The 22,448-nt window shown below is 36.8% G+C and overlaps 1 protein-coding gene across 8 annotated transcripts in view; it reads left to right on the top strand.

Moving 5' to 3' along the window:
- MON2 (MON2 regulator of endosome-to-Golgi trafficking) overlaps positions 1–22,448 on the top strand; it is a 175,708-nt gene that overhangs the window by 29,865 nt on the left and 123,395 nt on the right. For all 8 annotated transcript variants that reach the window (XM_087874128.1, XM_087874126.1, XM_087874127.1 and 5 more), the window contains exons 12-22: positions 2,433–2,668; positions 4,062–4,143; positions 6,665–6,846; positions 7,878–7,990; positions 10,898–11,002; positions 12,051–12,131; positions 12,223–12,296; positions 12,490–12,580; positions 15,359–15,460; positions 17,869–17,979; positions 19,567–19,742. In XM_087874128.1, the coding sequence (XP_087730254.1) occupies positions 2,433–2,668; positions 4,062–4,143; positions 6,665–6,846; positions 7,878–7,990; positions 10,898–11,002; positions 12,051–12,131; positions 12,223–12,296; positions 12,490–12,580; positions 15,359–15,460; positions 17,869–17,979; positions 19,567–19,742 (1,353 nt within the window). The remainder of the gene's footprint in view (positions 1–2,432; positions 2,669–4,061; positions 4,144–6,664; positions 6,847–7,877; positions 7,991–10,897; positions 11,003–12,050; positions 12,132–12,222; positions 12,297–12,489; positions 12,581–15,358; positions 15,461–17,868; positions 17,980–19,566; positions 19,743–22,448) is intronic.

The following is a 22,448-nucleotide window of genomic DNA, read 5'->3' as shown; positions in this document are numbered from 1 at the left end:
TTTCTTCACACTTATGACTTTTGTAGCATTGCCATGATCACATGATCAGAATTCAGACACTTAGCAACTGGCATGTATTTATAACAGTTGCACTGTCCCAGAGTCATATAATCACCATTTCTAACCTTCCCAGCTGACTTACGACAAGCAAAGTCAATGATTCACTTAAGAACTATAGTGATTCGGTTATCTGTGGCAAGAATCGTAAAATGAAGCACAACTCACTTAACTGCTTTACATGGCAGTGGAAATTTTGACCTCAATTTTGGTCATAAGTCAAAGTTTATCTGTAAAAACAAACTGTTTGGGTATATTTCAGCCTCCTATTAACTCAAAAAACTTGACTTTTGATGCAAATGAATGTTGCGGTGCTAAACATACTGTATTTTTAGAATAGAAGATCAAATGTTTGAATTAATAAATGGATATTCTTATTTGATTTGGTTCAAATAATTAAAACGCAATTGAATGAAATAAAGTTAACTTTTAAATAAACACATATAAAGTTTAGGTTGATTGAAATACTATCAATATTTAGAATAGAAAAAAATTCTGTTTGTTTAATATTGAGCACCTTCTTCAACTTTTGGGGAAACTAACAAGCTCCCTGGTTTGGGGTGGACTTTGGGTTGATAAACATACAGGTAGTCCTTTCTTAATGACTGGCAACCATTTAAAGTTATGAAGGACCTCCATAAAGGTACTTATGATTGAGATTTGAAGTTCTAACATTCGCAACCTACCCCAAACCCCCCACAGTTACATGATCATTTTGGGTGCTCAACAACTACCCTGCATTTAAAGCCGTTTGCAGTATCCCATGGTCACAGGAGTGCAGTTTACATTTTTTGCTAAAAGCTGGCATTTATTTCTGGTTTCCAACAAAAAATACCATTGTAAACAATGGGTTCACCTAATGACTTTCCCATTTGCTTAACTTAACAATTGCCACAAAAAATGTAACATTGTCATCTGAAGACACACTTAACAATTCCAGACTCAATTATGGTTCTAAATCAAGGACAACTTATAAGAAATAGAACTGAAGAGGGATGTAGAACTGTAACTGATTTTGATGTAGAGCAGGGATGTCAAACACAATTTCATTGAGGGCTGCATCAGGGTTGTGTTTGACCTCGGGGAGCCGGGGTGGGCATGGCCAGCTTGACATCACTCGTGTCAGAAGCACCTGTGGTGGCCTGAGCACTCTGCCAGTGAAAAGAGGTTCCTGAGCTCCGTTTTTGGCTGCAATGGCCTCCTGCAACCCTCTGCCAGTGAAAACAGGTCGGGAGAGCTGCACGTGGCCCTCCCGAGCTCCATTTTTATTGGCAGAGGCAACATGGGCAATCCTTTGCTGTTTCCAGGACAGCCCCATGGGCCAGATCTAAGCACCCCATGGGCCGGATCCAGCCCACGGGCCTTGAGCTTGACACCCCTGATCTAGAGAATATTTTGGGATCTGTTGCATCACAGTGATGGCAGCAGATAAATATTTCCTATCACTGTTCTGTCTTCATAAAATCACACAGATGGGTTGTTTTCAGGTGGTTAGCATCATATTACATGTTGTTACTTAGTATTTTAATTAATTATATTTTTGTTATCCATGTGTTTTTATTCGTCCTTTATTTTTAGATTATTTCATTTTGTTATGTTTGAAATTATTCTGGATTTTATTCTGTGAGCCCTACAAACTTACCTAATGAAAGACCGGAACAAAAATGCAATAAATAACACAAGCTATTCTTATGGCATCAGAATAGTATTTGAAAGCTTCAGAGGCTAATTCTTTTGACATACATATGTTCAAAGCATTAAATATTGATCTTTTCTTATTTGGTTTAATCAGTCTAGAGCAGCAGTCTAGAGGACCCAGATTGTGGGGGCAATAAGATGACTTTGTATAAATATACAAAAGTATGAAGGCTATTGTTTAATGCATTGTAAGCCGCCCTGAGTCTCCAAAGAAGGGCGGCATATAAATTTAAAAAAGCAAAAAAAAAAAAAAAAGCAAAAGCAAGCAGGGATTCCCAACTCCTGGTCCGCAACCTGGTGCCAGGCCGCAGCCTGTTGGAAACCAGCACACTCAAGCAACAGGCAAGTGCGCAAAGCTGCATTTGCGCAAGCAGTACACAACGCTTGAAACCATCCTCTCTCTCTCCCCCCACCCCCACCCCAGCCACCACCTGTCCGCAGAGCTGGAAGGTTGACGACTGCTGGTCTAGAGAATTTCCATTTCCCTAAATCATCCAGCTTGAAAAGTAACAATTTAACCAGTTTTATTTTCAGCTGTCTTATTGACTCAGGTTAATATGTTTTAGTTCTCTTTTGAGTATGGACTTGCATGCTGGTCTTTTGCAGTAATGCAAATCTATTCGTAAATCAGCAGTTCCATATGATTGATTTTGGATGGGTTTTTCTTCATATTTTAGTCTAGAAATGTTGGATAAAGTTGAGCCACCAACAATTCCCGAAGGCTATGCTATGTCAGTAGCATTTCATTGTTTGCTGGATCTTGTCCGTGGCATAACTAACATGATTGAAGAAGAATTGGGACATATTGAAATAGACAGTGAAGTATCAACAGTCGATGCACAGTCCTCACCAACAGCATCTTCGTACCGCCAGGATTTTCATTCAGCATCTGATCAAACTAACAAAGATACAGGTATATGATGATATCCAAAACTGGGTTGATAACAGGAAGAAGGCATTAAGGAGCTGATAGAATGTGTTTCTGAATGAGCTGCGCTTTCTATTCAGACCAAACTTTGTTGATTTAAAATATATTTATTTATTTGATAGTTTTTAAATATACAAAACTAGTTCTTTAGATTTTGTAAGAGTGTTGTTGAAATATTCCATTAGTTTTATACTGTAATTGGCATGTATTATCTTACTAAAAAATCCCATTCTATTACCGAACTTTGGACAGACGTATTTAATAACAGTTTAGATTGTTTATTACAAGTTTGAATTAAAGATGTAATGGAATATGGAACTAATCTTGGGAGACAGGAGGAGGAGACACAGTCTAGACAATGCTCAGATAATAGGCAGCAGAAGAAATAGAGAAGAAGAAATAGAGACCTGGCAAGCATCTCACAAGGATCTTCTCTAGTTTCTTTGACTGTAGATGTGAGCAGGGAGAGATGTACTTTCAGATTTGCAGGATTCTGTTACTGTCAACTTATAATAAAGTTAGAATAGTATTTTTGGGTATACTTCAGGGGTGAAGTCCAGCAGGTTCTAACAGGTTCTGGAGAACTGGTAGTGGAAATTTTGAGTAGTTCGGAGAACCGGCAAATACCACCTCTGCTGGCCCCAGAGTGGGGTGGGAATGGAGATTTTGCAATATCCTTCCCCCAGGAGTAGGGATGGAATGGGGATTTTGCAGTATCCTTCCCCTGCCATGCCCACCAAGCCATGCTCACAGAACCGGTAGGGAAAAAATTTGGATTTCACCCCGGTATACTTCTTATCTGCATTACCTCATAAGATGATAATAGGTGAAATATATTTCCCCTAAAGCACTTGACTGCAGATTGAAAATATGAAAATTGAAAAATTATTTTGGAATTGTATATAACTTTGCATCTTTGCATCAACAAATTACTTACTCTTCATTATGTGAATAAAATGCAGGTAGTTACTCTTCACTATATGAATAAAATGCAGGTAATCCCAGTTTAGAATGGCAATTGGAACTGGAATTGTCATTGCTAAATAACACAGTTATAAAGCATGACTTCCTGTGATTGTACCACTTCGTGATGGCAGTTCCAACAGTCCAAGCTGTCTTCATTAAGCAAGGATCACATGGATCTTTAAGTAAGCACTTTACATGACCATGACTTGTGACTTCCTGCCAGCTGCCCATTGACTTTTCTTGTTGATAGCTGACAAAGGATGTTGGAAATCGTGATCACATGACTGTGGGGACAGTGCACATTAAGTGAAAACAAAAATGCACCAAGAAATGTATCTTCTATAATTGATTATTATTGAGTATTTTTTAATTGAGTATTATTTAATAGTATTGTAAACTTGTTTTCTTTAAGATCACAAAGTTATTTGGGAAGAAATGGTGAATGCATGCTGGTGTGGTCTACTTGCTGCACTGTCTTTACTTCTGGATGCTAGGTAATGAATTGTTTTTAAATAGTTTCGTTTTTGAAAACTATGCTTTCTTACACGCAAGCTAAGAGCAATTTGTATAGCAAATTGCATATCAACTAAGTATCTTATTTCTGAAGAGCTAAGAGACAAATATTTATGACCAAAAAACTGTAAAGAATTGGATATCGTTGCAATTTAACTGATTAGTTAAGCAAGACTAAGCTTTTTTCTTCTATTCTTCTAGAGAAAACTTATATCTTATACATTATATTATATTATGTTAAATAACATTAAAATACTGTATCCATAAATATGGTCACATGAGATTTATCATTTTTGATACCAGGTACATGATAGCAATAGCAATTAGCACTTAGACTTATATACTGCTTCACAGTGCTTTATAGCCCTCTCTAAGCAGTTTACGATGTTAGCATATTGTGTCTGGAGTGCGCCGTGAGTTAGCGTGCAGTATTGCATTCTAACTGCTGCACCACCACGGCTGATAATATAACAATTGCTTAAAATAAATAAATTATAGCATAAGACAGAGACTGCCACTAACTTTCATCAACTCTCACATTTTCCTAGCTAGAATTATTACTTCTGAGAATTCTGTGAGATTGATCTTTCTATGTGTACAGCACCAAGACTGGAACTAATATAAAGGTTTGTGTTACTTTAGTGTAACACAAAGCTTTATTGTACTTTATTTTTTTGTAACACAATATGCAAAATGATTTTCCAGAAAGATTCTACATGTACATCTTCAAAACATGTACATTTGAAAGATAATAAAAAGCCCATATTATTAAAGGGCTCTATTTTCAATTTGTTTTGTGTCTTCAGAATTAGTCTATTAATTATCTTGCATGTCTTAATTCTTACATAAATATTTTTGTTCTACACTCTACACATTAGGCAAGCTGTATTTTGGAGGATTAATTTTATTATTGAACAACTATAGTGCTATCAGTCAATCCAAAATGTTAATAAGCCTCAAACCTGAATATTTAAGAAAGTAAAAGTGAGATTGGCTTTCTTAGGAGAATATCTATGGGTGCACAATTATTGGGCAACTATTAGTGTGCAGAATTATTATGCAATAAATGAAAAATTTGCCCATCTCACTCATTTATTTGCATCTGTTAAAGTGAGAATAATAAACAAACAACTAAAACATACAAATAAGCATTTCTGACATTTAAAAAAAAATCAGTGACCACCCTTTTTTTCAATAACAGTCATAAGCCTTCCATTCATGGAGTCTGTCAGTTTCTTGATCAGTTGACAATCAACTTTTTGTGCAGCAGCCACCACAGCCTCCCAGACACTGTTCAGAGAGGTGTGCTGTTTTTCTTCGCCATAAATCTCCCATTTAAAAAGAGCCCACAAATTCTCAAAAGGGTTTAGATCAGAGGAGGAAGGGGGCCATGTCATTCTTTCATCTTTAAGGCCTTTACTGGCTAGCCAAGCAGTGGAGTACTTTGATGCATGTGATGGAGCAATGTCCTGCATAAAAATCATGGTCTTCTTGAAAGGTGCAGACATTTTCCTGTAACACTGCTTGATGAAAGTGTCTTCTAAAACCTGGCAGTAGGTTTGGGAGTTGATTCTGAGTCCATCTTCAATCCAAAAAGGTCCAACTAGCTCATCTTTAATAATACCAGCCCATACCAGTACCCCACCTCCACATTGCTAGCATCTGAGTTGAAGTGGAGTTCTGTGCCTGTTACTGATCCAGCCACAGGCCCATCCATCTGGTCCGCCAAGAGTCACTCTCATCTCATCAGTCCATAAAACCTTTGAAAAATCTGTCTTCAGATATTTCTTGGCCCAGTCTTGCTGTTTCAATGGAAGTATCTTGTTCAGTGGTGCTCGAGTTTCAGCCTTCCTTATGTTGGCCATATCTCTGAGCACTGAACAACTTGTACTTCTGGGCACTCCATGTAGGTTGCAGTTCTGCAATATGACAGCACTGGAGGGTAATGGATTCTTGGTAGCTTCATGTTTGATTCTTCTCAAATCTTCGGCCGTTAATGTGCATCTTTTTTTCTCAAAACAGTCCTGTGACCCTGTTGACAATTTTCAACAAAACGTTTGATGGTTCTGTGATCACGCCCCAATATCTTAGCAATTTCAAGAGTGCTGCATACCTCTGAAAGACTTTTTACAATTTTTGACTTTTCAGAATCAGTTAAACCTCTTTTTTGGCCCATTTTACCTAAAGAAAAGAAGCTGCCTACAGGTAATTATGCACACCTTGATATAGGGTGTTTATCTCCTTAGGCCACACCCTCCTTCATTACACAAATACATCACCTGATATGCTTATATCCACTAAGCATTCAAGTTTATACAGCTTGGAGGTGGAAAATATGAATAAAAATGACGATATGGTTAAAATACTCACTTGCCTAATAATTGTGCACAAAGTGTATGTATTTTATTTTCAATGGAACAATATGGATATTTATGCTTTGTTTTTAATCAGAATTACTTTTAATATGTATGGATTCTATTAATAATTTTTGTACTATTTCAGCACCGATGAAGCTGCCACAGAAAATATTCTAAAAGCTGAGCTAACTATGGCTGCATTGTGTGGAAAATTAAATCTTGTAACATCAAGAGATGCCTTTATTACTGCTATTTGCAAAGGTTCTTTACCTCCTCACTATGCCTTGACAGTACTGAATACTACTAGTGCTGCCCTTTCCAGTAAATGTAAGGATATTATTTAGTCTTATTTTACACCATCTAAATGCAAAAATGCTTTGCAATTTTGAAAGAAAGTGCTTTTCTTAATATATATTAGACACGCGTACTTGTCAAAATATGTGGATCTGTGGAACTGTAAGAAGTGAATATTAAGATAAGATAAAGAGTTATATATGGCCAGATTCTGAAAGCCCACCAGTCTTTTCTTCACTGGTTGAATGTTATTAATAGTCCATAGAAATTACAAACTACCATGTGCCTATGAAGACTTTCATTGCCGTTTTGGATGCACAACATAATTTTAGATGTTAAGGCTACATTAAAATGTCTCCATTAGTAGCAAACTGATTTTTTAAGGATTTTAAAATTTTTATTACTAATAGTTTGTTATAACTATCGTGTTTCTCCAAAAAGAAAGCCAGGTCTTATTTTCTTTTGACCCCCGAAAAAACAGCTAGGCCTTCTTTTTGAAGAGTTCTAATTATTGACTCACCTCGCAGCAGCGGCACCGATAGCCCTGTCCAGCAGGAGCCAGCTGCTGACTCACTTCTTCTGCGGCCGCTTGCCATCACTCGCACGCATCACCCTGGCCTCTATTTCGCCTTCAGATGCCTGCCAGAAGGCATCTGAACACAAAACGAAGGCCAGGGCGATGCATGCATGTGGTGGCAAGCAGCTGCAGAAGAAGACGAGGCATGTGTCGAGATGTGCGAGGCCTGGTAAGTAGGGCAGCTCTAACCCCCCATCCCCACCCTAGCTTATTTTTTACCTGTGTGCCTCACCCCACCTCCTCGTCACACCCCCACGCCCCATCCCCTGGGCGGGGTCTTAATTAGGGCTAATTTAGTGGGTGAGGCTTAATTTGATCCCATGCACTCAAAACCTGATAGGGCTTCTTTTCAAGGTGGGTCCCCTTTTTGGAGAAACACAGTATTAGTAATATATTTAATAAACATATTTATATGTATGCATAAGTATATTTGAATTAAAAACATAATTTATGAAAGTTCATATCTAAATATTGTTTTGCTTTCCAGCCTATTCTATTCAAGGTCAAAGTGTGCAAATGATCAGTCCCTCAAGTGAATCTCATCAGCAAGTTGTAGCAGTCGGGCAACCACTGGCTCTGCAACCACAGGGAACAGTAATGGTAAAATACAGTTTGTAAATATTTCTTTTTTGCTTCATTATTATCTATCTTTTTTCTCATTTCCCCCATCACTATTAAGTCATGCCAAATTCAGTAAACCTACGTATATTTTCATTAACTGAAAAGCTTCCTAATGTCTTGTTAAAGCTGAATGCTAATTATTTATTTTAGTCTTTTTTTGTACAAAATGTAATTGTATCCAGAAGTGTGTGTGTGTGTGTGTGTGTGTGTGTAGACAGTATGCAGATAGGCACATTATTTAAACAATCTGAACTTTAGATTGTCCAAATTTTGTTGTACTGGGCTATCGCAGTCTTTTTTTTTCCATTGGCGTGACAGTTTGGTAGAATATTAGACTTTTTAAAAGGATGGACTTCTATTATAGCATGGTGAAAAGAACAGAACAGAAAAGTACAAGTTAAATCACATAAAAAGCCTATGAAATCCAAGAGAGGGAGCTAATGCTAATTATCATTATATTTAAGTGATGTATTCACGGAGGAACAGTATAGATAGCTCCCATTTTAATTGCTAACATAGATCACATTTTCATCTCTCCTGTCTAATATAGCATATTTGATCTATATTCATGATATTAACCATCAAATTGTTTAATCCTAACAATGGTACATGAAGCAGGCATTATGATTTATTCAGTAACTGTGATTAAATATATCATGGTTTAATACATTAAACATGTTACATACATAAGCCAAATTTTCCTACCATATTCTAGTTATAAAAAGAAATACGTTCATTGTCAAAGTAACCTGCAGTTATTTTCAGATTCATTATTTACAGCTTTTGCTTGAATGACACCTATTTACCGTACCTATGTAAGAGAAAGTAAAATAGCCAAGAAACACCTTTGCAGCTGGAGACTAAATCTTCCTGAGCTTTCTTCTGCCTTCATGGCACCATTCTAGTTTCAGTTGCATGGCTATTGTAGAATGTAATCTGATTTTGAAATGATTTAAAATTAAATGATGGCTTGTAAATTTAGACTTCTTTTGTGTTTGTCAACTGTTCTTCCTCTTTACCATTTTTCTGCAAGCTTTATTTATTTTATATTTCATATTTCTTAACCGCCCATCTCCCTCGGAGAGGGCTCTGGGCGGTGATTTCCCTCTTAGTTTTCATTTTTCACCAAACTGCTGAGAGGAACAACCATCCAGCAGAAGCAAAATTTGCATCAGCTCTTCTCCCTTCCTTTCCTGCCTGTTCCCCGCATGCAGAGAAAGGGGAAACCACCTACTCACCTGCATACTCAGGTATCCTGCCAGCCACCATTTTGGATGAGGACTAGGGAGCCACTGTGCAGGTCTTGGTGTTCCATTGTCACAGTGGGTTACTGATTTGGCTCATCCCTGTCCTGATAAAACAAGAAGTCCTTTAAACAGATAAGCTATTCTTATCTATCTCATGTTTGGTGAGCAGCCTTGTAAGTAATTGAAATGAAGTTTATAGTATTTCATGAAAAAAAATGTTTCTCAGTATACTTTTAAGAATTCTTTAAAGATAAGTCACTGCCCTTTTATTTTTTCTTGTCTTTAGGAGGAATCTTATCTTGGCAGAGAGATTCTTTATAAAAGTTTTACAGTAGCTTTCCAGTACTCAGTAACTCGGTTACTGTGTCTGCTCCCTTTATATCAGCTACTACCTATCAGATGTGGGGTTCCTTTTACTTTTATCTTTCTATTATAGTATCTTTAACCAATTAAGATATTTAATATTGTACATTATTATTCCATCTTGATGGCTTCTGCTTTGTTCCTATGATGCATAAATTATATCTTTTCATGTTTCATTTAATGTCATCTCATTGTCAATTACAGTTATGAATTTTTGGTCTAGTAAGATCCTCAAGCTTTATTTATATTTCATCTTGCAGTAAATTGAGAAAGAGTTTGGTTATTCATTTCTTAATCTTTGTTATTTTAAAAAACCACTAAAGGGATAATATTAATGAACTTGAATGAACAGTGCACAATGAGTTTTGTTTCTAGTTATTGTTGCTACTTGTCAGTTATAAATATAAATTAGTTCTATCCTGGAATGAATCTGATGAAATTAAAATATATATATGGTTCTGTATATGTTTCAAATACTAATTGCAGGAGAATACTACAGGTATTCCTCGCTTTATGACTGTTCATTCAGCAACCATTCAAAAATGATGACAGTGCTGAAAGATGGAATTTGTGACTATGTCCAAAGCCATTGCAGTGCTCCCACGGTCACATGATTACGATCTGGGTTCTTGGCAACTCGTTCTTACTTACAATAGTTTGCCAACGCAAATGTGATCATCATTTGAAATCTTCCCTGCTAGCTTCTTCAGAGAGCCAAAAGGGAAGTCAGTAAAGAAGGTTACAAGCCACTGCTGCCTGCTGCCAGGGCTTCCTCTGGTTTTTGGAGTCTGGCTGAAAAAGGTCCATTGGAACCCATTCTCAAAGAGACTGGAAGAGTTACCGGCCAAATTTATTTGCTCTGTGCAGGGCAGAATTCCTACACCAAGCAGCCCAAACGCTCTCAGAGATGTTGGCTGAAAAAGTCTGCTTCAAAAGCCAAGACTTTAAATACCGTTGTATCAAAAGAAGCATGTATATTTTGGGTTCTCCCTTTTCTGCTTCGGTTTTATTTGTACCAGCTTGTACTAATATTTGTTTGTAAAGTAAAATATTTGAATATTTGATCAAATTAAAAGGCTTCCCTCTGCCATAATGATTTAAAGATTATATCCCTTACCCACAAGCCTCAGTTATAGAAAAATCTAAGAATAAATTGGTGTAGTGGGTATTTTTGGAATGATTATATTTTTTATTAATATTGTTGAAACAGTTTTTCACTTATAAAACACTTAACTTACATCTATAAAATGCTAACTGTTTAAAAATTTTCTTTTAGCTTACATCTAAGAATATACAGTGCATGAGGACGTTACTTAGCTTGGCTCATTGTCATGGAGCTGTCCTTGGTACATCATGGCAACTTGTCTTAGCTACACTTCAGGTGAATTGTAAATTTTTCATAAAAATGAATGTATCATTTTCAGTGGTTGAGCAATGAAATTTCTCCTATGCTAAAAATTAGATCTATTCAATTTGCCAGACTGCTATTGTTATACGACAACTCACCTTGACTTTGGGTATCCAAATATGATCATCCCAACATGCATGAAACCACAAATATGATTAGAACATACATGCTCTAGTTTTTAAATTGTGATAAGAACTTTACATACTTTGTCACAGAAGAACATACTTACGTTCTTAAAGTACCATATTTTTCGGACTATAAGATACATCTGACTATAAGACACACCTAAATTTAGAAGAGAAAATCAAAAAAAAGTTTTTGGCCTCCACACGCCCCATTTTCGGGCCTTTTCCAGCCTTTTTTTCAGCCCATTTTCAAGGCTTTCTTCAGTTCATTTTCGAGGCTTTTTTTGGCCCGTTTTCTAGACTTTTTTACCCATTTTCGAGGCTTTCTTCAGCTCGTTTTCAAGGCTTTTTGGCCCATTTTCATGGCTTTTTCCGGCCAGTTTTTGAGACTTTTTCAGCCCATTTTTGAGGCTTTTCCGGCCCGTTTTTGAGGCTTTTTGGGGCCCATTTTTGAGGCTTTCTGGGCCTAATTTTTTTTAGAAAAAAAATTTTTTTTCCAAAAAAAATTGGCCAAAAAGAGCCTAGAAAATGGGCCCAAAAAGCTTCAAAAATGGCCCAAAAAAGCCTCAAAAACAGGCAAGAAAAAGCCTAAAAAGTGGGCTGAAAAAAGCTTCAAAAACAGACTGAAAAAAGCCCCAAAATGGGCTGGAAAAAGCCCCAAAAATGGGCCAAAAAAAGCCCTGAAAAAGGCCGAAAAAAGGGCCCGAAAATGGGGTGTCAGAGGCAAAAAAAAAAAAACAGCCGGTGGGTGGCGGGGCTTTGGGAATATTCGGTCTATAAGACACAGAGACATTTTCACCCCCTTTTGGGAGGCAAAAAAGTGTGTCTTATAGTCCGAAAAATATGGTAAATATTTTACAAAGGTATTTCAAATTTTATTTTATTTTTTATTTTAGCATCTTGTATGGATTCTTGGTTTGAAACCAGGCATTGGAGGTGCTTTAAAGCCTGGAAGAGCTGTAGAAGGACCTAGCACAGTAAGATACATATTACTTTATTGAATAAAACTGTGATCATATCTTATGGTTTTACTATACATTTACCAAATTTTGCAATTATTTCTTTTAGGTTCTAACTACAGCTGTTATGACTGATTTGCCAGTTATCTCCAACATTCTTTCCAGACTTTTTGAAAGTTCACAGTAAGAAAATGTCTTTGCAAACAAATTTTTAAATACACAGTTCTAAAACTCTGTCTCTAACTGTCTATTATACCTCTTTTTATCATTTTAACCACTTTTATTTGTTGCAAACAGCAGAACAGGGGTTCTTTTTTCTTATTCATTTTGAAATAGTTTTAATACTTGATTTCTCTCCTCCGTTCCTTCCCCACAGATATCTGGATGATGTTTCATTACATCATTTAATAAATGCACTTTGTTCATTGTCTCTGGAAGCCATGGATATGGCCTATGGAAATAATAAGGTACAATATGTTTAAGTTTCTTATTTAAATCAACCAGATTAATTCAGTTAAGTTTACATATGAATTACATGAACATGAATTATATAAACATGGTTTATATCAATTATCCCATAAGGTTCTTATAGCCCCGTGATGGCGAACATATGGCACACGCCCCATAGGTGGCACGCAGAGCTCTCTCTGTGGGCCTGCGTGCCACACCAGCTGCTCTTCCAGGTTCTATCACGCACATGTGTTCCGGCCAGCTGATCCGGCACGCATGCGCACCAGCCAGCTGCTCTCTTCTGGGTTCCGGCATGCGCATGCTCGCTGGCCAGCTGGTCTGAAGAAAAACTTTGAGGTGATTTATGTGATTATACATTGTTTTCTTGGTTGGCCATGGTATTCTCATGAATCTTCATCAACACTGAAGTTCAAAAGCATCAGTACTTTTTCTGTTCTGCTGCTTCAAAGTCAAACTTTTGTTTCCATACAGCATCACATGGAATATCATGGCTTGCACTATTCTAATCTTTGTAAGTGTAGGTATATAACAGAACATTTTTTCAAGGTCTTCATGACTGCTTTACTAAGTGCTAGTCCATTATGTATTATCTTGACTGTTTTTTATGTTGATGGAGGATCCCAAAAGGCTGAAGCTGTTTACCACTTCAGTATCTTCATTGTCAGTTTTAAGGCTCTTGTTGTACATGTTGTCATGAGTTTGATCTTCTTATATTTAATTCTAGTCCCATTTTTTCACTTGTGTTCTTTCACTTTTTTTCGCAGCTTGTTGATCCTATGCATTTTTGGCTATCAGAGTAGTGCCATCAGCATAGTACAGGTTATATTTATGTATTATATATTCATAAATATTATTTATATGGCCTCTCATCTCACAGAATGTGACTTTGGGCGGCATACAATAAAACCGTAAAATAGTAATGGTAAAATAGAATGCCATTAAAAACATTAAAAAGGCTAAGGAAGAACACTAGATGTGGAGATATGGAGCCACTATTCCCTTGAGTCTGCAGGCTTGTTGACACTGTCAAATTTTGCAGGATTTCTGGAAGGATGGAATGAAAATGTTAGATCCCATTGCAGGGAAGAAATGGTGTTCCAGAGAAAGTGCCATGGCAGAAAAAAACCATTGCAAAGGAGATGTAACTCCTTTGTAGATAGAACCCACAACTATAGATATTTCTTCTCCAGTTTTTAGAGCACATTCTATTTCTTCAAATGTATCTTCCCTTAATATATATTTCAGCAAATGGTTTAAATATAAAAGTGGAAAATATATAACCTTGTCTGAGTAGTTTGCCAACCTGAAGACAGTCAATTTCACCATGTTCCTGTTCAATTTGTACTATGGCTTGATTTGTATATAGGTTTTGCATGATGACAAAACAGTTTTCTGGGATTCCCATTTTTCTCAGCACATTTCACAGCTTGACATGATCAATAAGATCAGTGGCTTTTCTATGAAACATATAGTGACTTTTCTTGGTATTCTTTGGCTTTCTCAATTATTCAGCATGCATCAGCAATAAAACAGATTTTATATAACATTACATATTAATGAATTTACATACTCATTTTAGTCTTTTGCCCCTATAGCTCCTTTCTTGGTATTCCTTAATTAAGTACAATTGTTCATAATTATGCATTTAGTTCAAATATAGAAGCAATTATAAACAGGATGGGAAAAGTTAATATCTTAAATTAAAGCTTGAAATTGATTTATAACCCTAGCTTGTTACACAATTTGTAACTACTGTCTTTGTGGCAGAAAAGGAAAAAATAAAGACCACAGGGAAAGCTTTGTGCAAAACTTAATTTATTAAACTAAGTTCTGATCAGTGAATTCCAAAAATATGTATGTGTGTATGTATGTATGTATGGTTATATGCTTATGGTCCAACACCAAGTCACAGAATTTTAAAATGCAGCACACCATTAATGCACGCATAAGTACCGTATTTTTCGGACTATAAGACGCACCGGACTATAAGATGCACCTAAATTTACAGGAGGAAAACCAAAAAAAAATAGTTTTTAGCCTCCATGCATCGGATTTTTGCCTTCCCAGAGCCCCAGAAGCATTCTGCAGTGCTCTGCATGGCCTGTTTTTGCCAAAAACGGGCCCATTTTCGCCAAAAGCTAATACATTTTGGGCCTGCAGAGTCCTTCTGGGGGCCGGGAAGGGTAAAAACACAACATGCAGAGGGTTCAGGAGTATTCAGTCTATAAGATGCACCTAAATTTTCACCCACTTTTAGGGTGGAAAAAGGTGTGTCTTATATTCTGAAAAATACGGTAAATATATATAGTACATACATATATAAAAAGAAGAAACCCTATAAAGTTAACATTTCATTGAAGGCACCAAATGGATTCTGTAAGCTAGGGGTATAAATAAAAAAATTTATACTGCCTTTGAATTGTATGGGTATTGGTCATTTAATAAGAATACTTCAATCTCGTCATCATGAGGAGATTTATCAAACTAAAAAGCAAATGAATTGATCTCCCATGTGTGTATAGTTGGTACTTTAAAAGTTTGTGTGAAACAGATCCAGTCTCTGTACTCTAACAAATATATATTTGAACTTCATATGGACAGTTGGTACACAGTATGAATTTTATCATATTGGGTAAAGGATTATAATTCACAACTAAAAATTAAACTGCTATATCAACAACCCTTAAAGAGAACACTACATCACTGTTCTTCAGTACAGTAACTTAATGTTTGAGCTGGTGAATGAAATCATTTTAAATACCATTTGCATTTAGGAACCATCATTGTTTGCTGTTGCTAAATTGTTAGAAACAGGACTGGTTAACATGCATAGGATTGAAATTCTGTGGAGACCACTGACTGGTCATCTTTTAGAGGTAATGAATCATTTTACAATCTTGTATCAGTGTTTATGTTTGAAAAATTTTAGTATTCTTCTTCCTTTAATTAAGACTTAAAGGCATAAGAATAAGAAGCAATGTTTAATATTAGATGCTTTCCTGTTTCTATTCTGTTTTGTTCCTTATTAACTATAGAGTCATGGAATTAGAAGGGATAATTAGACTATTGAATCCTCCAATTCCCTGCTTAACGTGTACTGTGTGAATTCTGTACCTGTGTGGATTGGGAAAGTATCCGATGAGAAGAAAGTCACATTTTTCCCACATGAGCACCATAATTGTTTCAGAGAATGCACCTTTTCTCATATAATCATAACTTGTAAATAAATAAACCATACAGTTGTGTACTAGCAGATAAAACAATTGATGTATCCAATGTAGTTTTATTGGTAGCAGTATGGAACAATAAAATTTTCTTCTTCTTTAAAATAAGAAACAAAACAAAATGGGTTTTTTTCTAACATCCTAATCTAGTTTAAAAACCTGGGGTTTTTTTTGACATCTCCCATCCAAATACTAACCAGGTGGGGTTTTTTTTAATATTGGTGTATTAAATAGCTTGTTAATAGGTGCCTTTATTGAAAATCCCAAATCCTTTCCAGATAAAACACTTAATATGCCAGAAATTTCACAACTATATGGTAAAAAGTAACATGATTGTCAGGGGGGCTGTTATTATTGTGCATAATTTAAATCAGGATAATGCTGCCCAAAATACTACTATATTGCAAATTAAAATTATAATTCTGCCTTAACTGAAAAGCAGAATAGATATTCTTGGATTGTATACAATGTAATGTTTTAGCTACCTACAAAAGGGTATTTTGTGTACATGTGCTGATTATGCTTCTTATCTCAGAAAATTGCTAAAGCTGAATTGTTTTGCTTTATATGAATTTATAAATTTTATATTAGAAATGTTATGTTTTTAATAAATATGCTTAAGGAATACTAATATTTCAAAACAGATGTGCTTTTTTTCTTACCAAAGAGAAGTGCTTATGCATGACCATACATATCCCTGCAGATACAACCCAAACCAGATTCCAAAAGCACCTATGTTGCCCTGGAAAAATGTACAGCTCCTTAATTGATACAAAGAGTGCTACTTTGTAGTTCTTTCTGCTTGTTGTAATACATATCTTTCAAAGGATTTACAGAGACAAAAAAGTTCTATAATGAGAAATATTACCAAGATTTGGGGTGCTGAAAGTATGATATTCGATATTAATGCTTGAAAATTTACAAACTCATGTTGATCAGAATTGCAGTGATTCTGCTTAGCAGACATGGAAATCCAGCCCTTCAATGTTGCTAAATTTCAGTTCAAGCCAACATTGCCAGTTATGAGATAAAATAGCAGTAATAACATTGAAATATATATGTTTCACACCTCATTGTCAGATTTTTTTTCATTTTTGCTATGCATTTTTCTCTTCATAAAATTAAAAGAAAAATTATATTTTTTGCATTGATATATCATTAAAATGATTTACTTCTAGGCTGGCAAGCTCAGGAAGTGGGGGAGTAGTAGAATTCAGTTTGAAAAATAGGTCAGTTCCATATTTTAAACTACAATGCTACACCAATATTTTGTATTGTTATTTAGTATTTATATGCTGATAATAAATTATATTATCTTCCCCAGTTTCATTTTTGAACAAATCTGGGAAATAGGCTAGACATGGCAGCTATGACAATTCATTGCAACATGACTGAAACAATATTGCAATTCAGATCTTCCCATATAGGGCTGACATTTCAGTCATTATATTACTTCTGGAAATGTTATGCATCAGATCTAGAATAATATAAAGCTTAGTTTTGTTATTCTAATATTTATTGCTTGAATTGCCTTAGATTCATATTTTTCATTTTTTTCCCCTTTTCCTTTATTGCTTCCTAATTTTTTTAATTCAGAAGGTAAGCATGCCTTGCAAGTATGTCTTACTTACTAGCTGATCTTTTTCTAATGTAGAATTATCACATTGTGATGTTGGAAAATAATATATAAAACCAAACTGAGATTTCAAAGAGATGAATTTTAATATAAGCAGAATGAGCATTTTATAAGATAGGATGACACAACACTACAACCATGCAAATCATCAGAATTGGGTAGAGAATATAGGTAAAGATGAAACATGTAAAGATATTATTACTCCACTGATAAATATGCTCTTAATTTACTGTATTTAATTTAGTTTTTGAAAATAAGAATTATGAAGCATTTTGCTTGCTAATAATGCAACAACTACTATGCTTATGTATAAACAGAGTGGTTTATAATTATCAAGATAGACATTAGTACTCTTTCAATAATTTTATAGACTGAAAAGCAATATAGAGTGCTGAATATTTATTAATGTGCATTCTGACTGTAGGTCTGCCAACATCCAAACTCAAGGATGAGGGAATGGGGAGCAGAAGCTTTAACTTCTCTCATCAAAGCTGGATTGACATTTAACCATGACCCTTCGCTCTCTCAGAACCAGGTAAATTAGCATGCTAGAAAATAATTAGTAGCTTAATTGATAATGATGTTGAGTAAGAAGTATAAATTGTTTTCTACAATTGCATTCAAATTTAGTTATAAATAGAGTAGAACTAGAATTTCAATGCCATGTTTTTTGATTATAACGTTGTTCTGCTAATCAGTGTGTTTCCTAGGAAATTATCTGTTTATTAGACTGAATAATGGTGCACTGATAAATAGCCCTGTAAAAGTCTTTTCCAAAGAAAACCCCATTTAGTTGACAGAATATTGCAGCCCAGATAGAATAAAAATGCATAATGAACAAGTTATGGCATATACAATTTATATCATGACATCAATTTACTAGTCATTATATTGTTATCAGATATTACCAGATGTTAGAAGATGTGGCCCTACATGTTAATATTATAAGAAGGGAGTTTAAAAATGTCTTAAAGCTACAAATTATAGTCTCCATAATTTAGAGGTATGAAGTCTGCCCATTGCTATTTATATGATTTTTATTTTATTTTTTATTTTATTTTGAATTTGTATACCACCCTTCTCCCTGAGGACTCAGGGCGGTGAACAGCCAAGTAAAAACATCAAGTACAAATATTAAAATACAGTTAAAAATATACATATATAAATTTGGCCCCGTTAATTAAAAACAATAAACAAAACACTTAAAAACACTTAAAAAATTAGGCCAGCCCGGCTTGCTGGAAAAGGAAGGTTTTAAGGGCACTGCGGAAGGCACTGAGGTCTTGGATTCTCCTTATCTCTGGAGGCAGTTGATTCCAGAGGGTAGGTGCCCCCACAGAGAAGGCCCTCCCCCTGGGGGTCACCAGCCTACACTGTTTGGCTGATGGCACCCCGAGGAGGCCCTCTCTGTGGGAGCGCACGGGTCGATGGGAGGTCGTCGGTGGCAGCAGGCGGTCTCGAAGATAGCTAGGCCCTATGCCATGGAGCGCTTTAAAGGTGATAACCAACACCTTGAAGCGCACCTGGAAGACCACTGGGAGCCAGTGCAGCTCGCGCAGGAGCGGTGTTACATGGGAGCACCATGCTGCTCCCGTCACTACCCGCGCTGCTGCGTTCTGGACCAGTTGGAGCCTCCGGGTGCTCTTCAGGGGGAGCCCCATGTAGAGAGCGTTGCAGTAGTCAAGGCGAGAGGTGACGAGGGCATGAGTGACTGTGCACAGGGAATGATAAAGTCTCCTTAAATAAAACTGACAGTTATAGAATAGTGAACAAGGTTGGGTGTAGACCAGTCTAGTCATTAGTATGGTAAGTAACTTTTCTCCACTTGTTTGCTTTCAATCCCAGAGGAAAACATCTTTCCTACACTTAGAAGTGGTATAGTCACTTCTCTACTAGTGTTTCCAAGCATGGCACTATGGGCAGGAGGTTAATCACAAAATTATGATGGTAGAGAATTTGGTTTTGATCACTCATGAGACAGATGAAACATTATTTTATGTTGTTTCTAATTTCATGTTATTTTACAGAAGATGTTTGCAACTGATGACAGTAACTATCTTACCATTTCTAGTTATTTTTTACTTTTTTTGAATGAATAATATTTTCATTTCTTTTTTTCCAGAGGCTTCAGCTGTTGTTACTAAACCCACTGAAAGAGCTGTCAAATATCAGTCACCCTGATATTAGACTCAAGCAATTGGAATGCGTTTTACAGATTTTGCAAAGCCAAGGGGACAGTCTAGGGCCTGGATGGCCCTTGGTGCTTGGAGTTATGGGAGCAATTAGAAGTGATCAAGGGTAAGTGTATTTTATTTATTTATTTTATTTAAAATACATACATGGCTGATTATCTTATCTGCCACACTTCTAGTAGGGTACCACCAATAGTTAAACCAAAGATGGTAAAATTGGAGGCTGACATTTCAGCCAACACAGCCCAATACAATAAAGTACAATCCCTAGGCTTTAACCTTAGCCCTATAGGACAGGACATAGTAATATATTACAATTGAGGGTGAACTTATTAATAATTGATGGTGAAATTATTAATAATTATAAAATTATTAATGGGTAACAATGTCTGTCTAATTTTACAGACATTATAGTAAAACCTAATTAAGTTCAAAGAAACTACATTATACTGATTCAATAGTAGCTGTGCTGTCAGTGTTCCCAGTAATACACCCAAAGAAAGCAGAACTCAGAGACAGGTAAATTCCTCAAGGAATGATTTATTGGATACATCATATTGGCACAACTGGTGAAAACCGACTCTGAAGGTTTCCATGGTTTTCACCTAATTAAAAAAGTAAAAGTTCCCCCCTTTCCCCAAGTCATCATTCATATTGTCAAATCTCTTTGCAAGTCCCGCTCTAACCTCTCAGGATTGTTGGAAATGGAGTGGGGGTTAGTTTTACTTACAGATCTCTTGTCAGCAAAGTGCTCCTCAATTCTTGGTTGTTTTGCAGTTTTCACTGGTGGGAGAGATCCCAGGCTAGTGCCATAGCATTTTCTTTCTTTTTTTCATGCCTTATTAGTCCCCGGCAGAAACAAAACTTTTGTCTGTGTTATAGTCTATGCTGTTATCTCCTCCCCAAAATATTAGTTAAATAAAAAAGGATCCAATGGGAATACTAAAAATTGATAAAATAAAATAAAACCAAGAGGCGCTACTGCAAACACGCTCCAGCAGCCCTCCCCTCCCCCATCAATCACATTGTCCAATCGAGGTGGACAGTTGCTTGGTTACTCCACTCCTCCTCTCCCCAGCCATGTGTTGGAATGTTCTTTGTTCCAACAGGAAAACTTTTTGTTTTGACTATAAAACCCCAGCTATCTATTTCCCCCCTCCCTATCTCTTCTTCGTCCTTGTGGCAATCCTGAAGCCTCCAATATGGCCTCAGCCAGGCTCACTTCAGGGTTAACAGTCAGCCCCTCTTTAACTGACAAGCTCCTGAAAAAGAAAAAAAAACCACAGAGAGGTTAATCAGTGCTCAAATTAATCACCTCTTCCTCCCCCAGAGGTCCCTTTGGCTTTTGAGGGTATTTTTCTTGGAACTGTTTGATCAGCCTGTTTGCCTTTACATCCCAGCTCTTTATCCATGTAGCTTCGGAGAGCAGGTACCTCTTTCATTGTACTAGGTTTTGCAATCTCCCTTTGTACGATCTGGAATCTAGAATTCTCTTTATTTCGTAATGCATTTTCCCTTGCATTAAGATTGGTTTTGGGGCTGCTTGGTCTACTGGCTTCAGCTGGGAGTCTACCGCCGGTTTTAGCAAGCTGCTATGAAAGACCGGATGCACTTTTCCTAGTAGGCAGAGGAGTTTCAGCTGTACTGTAACTGGGTTACTTACTTTCACTATTGGAAAGGGCCCTATGAACTTTGGTCCTAGCTTCTTGCAGGGGAGTTTTAGCCTCAAGTATTTTGTTGAGAGGTAAACTTTCCTCCCTATCTGGAAAGGCTTCTGAGGGGCTCAATGTTTATCGGCTTGCACTTTATGAGTCTTTGCCGCTTCTTGAAGGTTTTGCTTTGTATTTTCCCAGGCTTTTTTCATGGGCTCCATCCATTCAGTTAAAGACATGGAGGAGAGCGGCTCCCTCAGGAGCTCAGGCATGGGGACAAATTCCATGACACTGGTGATCTGGAAAGGGTGTAAGCCGATGCTACTATGCACCACATTATTGTATGCCACTTCGACAAAAGGCAGTAATTCTGCCCAATTGTAGCATCTTAAATATTGTTAACCATGCCGTTAGTCCATTCCACGGCCCTGTTAGTACTCGAATGAAAGGCTGAACTAAGTCCCTGTGAGGACCTAATGAATTGTATAAATTCCCTCCATAACTTAGCTGTAAATTGGACCCCCCTGTCAGAGATGATTCTACGAGGAACACCATGTAGCCTATGGATAACTTTTATGAACAGTTTGGCCAGCTTGTGGGCTGATGGGAAACTAAAGCAGGCTATGAAATGGGCTTGTTTTGAGAACAGGTCTATCATGGTCCAAATGACCATGTTGCCACCACTCTCAGGGAGCTCTACTACTGTGTTTTCCCGAAAATAAGACCCTGTCTTATATTTTTTTGAACTCTGAAATAAGCACTTGGCCTTATTGCCATCCGCTCAAAAGCCCGATTGGGTTTATTATCAGGAGATGTCTTACTTTGGGGGAAACAGGGTATACAGTCCATGGCGATTTCTTCCCAACGGTCTGCCACTTGTTGGAGCAACCCTGGGGGCTTCCCTGGTCTTTTCTTCATCAGCGCACAGGTTGCACAACTTTTGACATAGTCTCCTTTCATTTTTGGCCACCAAAATTGTCTCCTGGCCAGGTACAAGGTCTTCAGCAAACCAAAATGTCCTGCTTGCTTGGAGTCGTGGCTCTTTTGGAGTATATGGAGGTGCAAACTGCTGGGGACATATAGCTTGGAGCCCTTCCAGGCTAGTCTGTCCCTAAGAGTCAGCACCCCTAAGTTATCCCTGTACCATGGTCCAGCTGGCA

This window comes from Pantherophis guttatus, chromosome 7 (assembly GCF_059756535.1).
Source record: "Pantherophis guttatus breed Tessera chromosome 7, ASM5975653v1, whole genome shotgun sequence".
NCBI classification, from domain to species: Eukaryota; Metazoa; Chordata; class Lepidosauria; order Squamata; family Colubridae; genus Pantherophis; species Pantherophis guttatus.
This window is presented reverse-complemented; position numbering and strand designations above follow the sequence as displayed.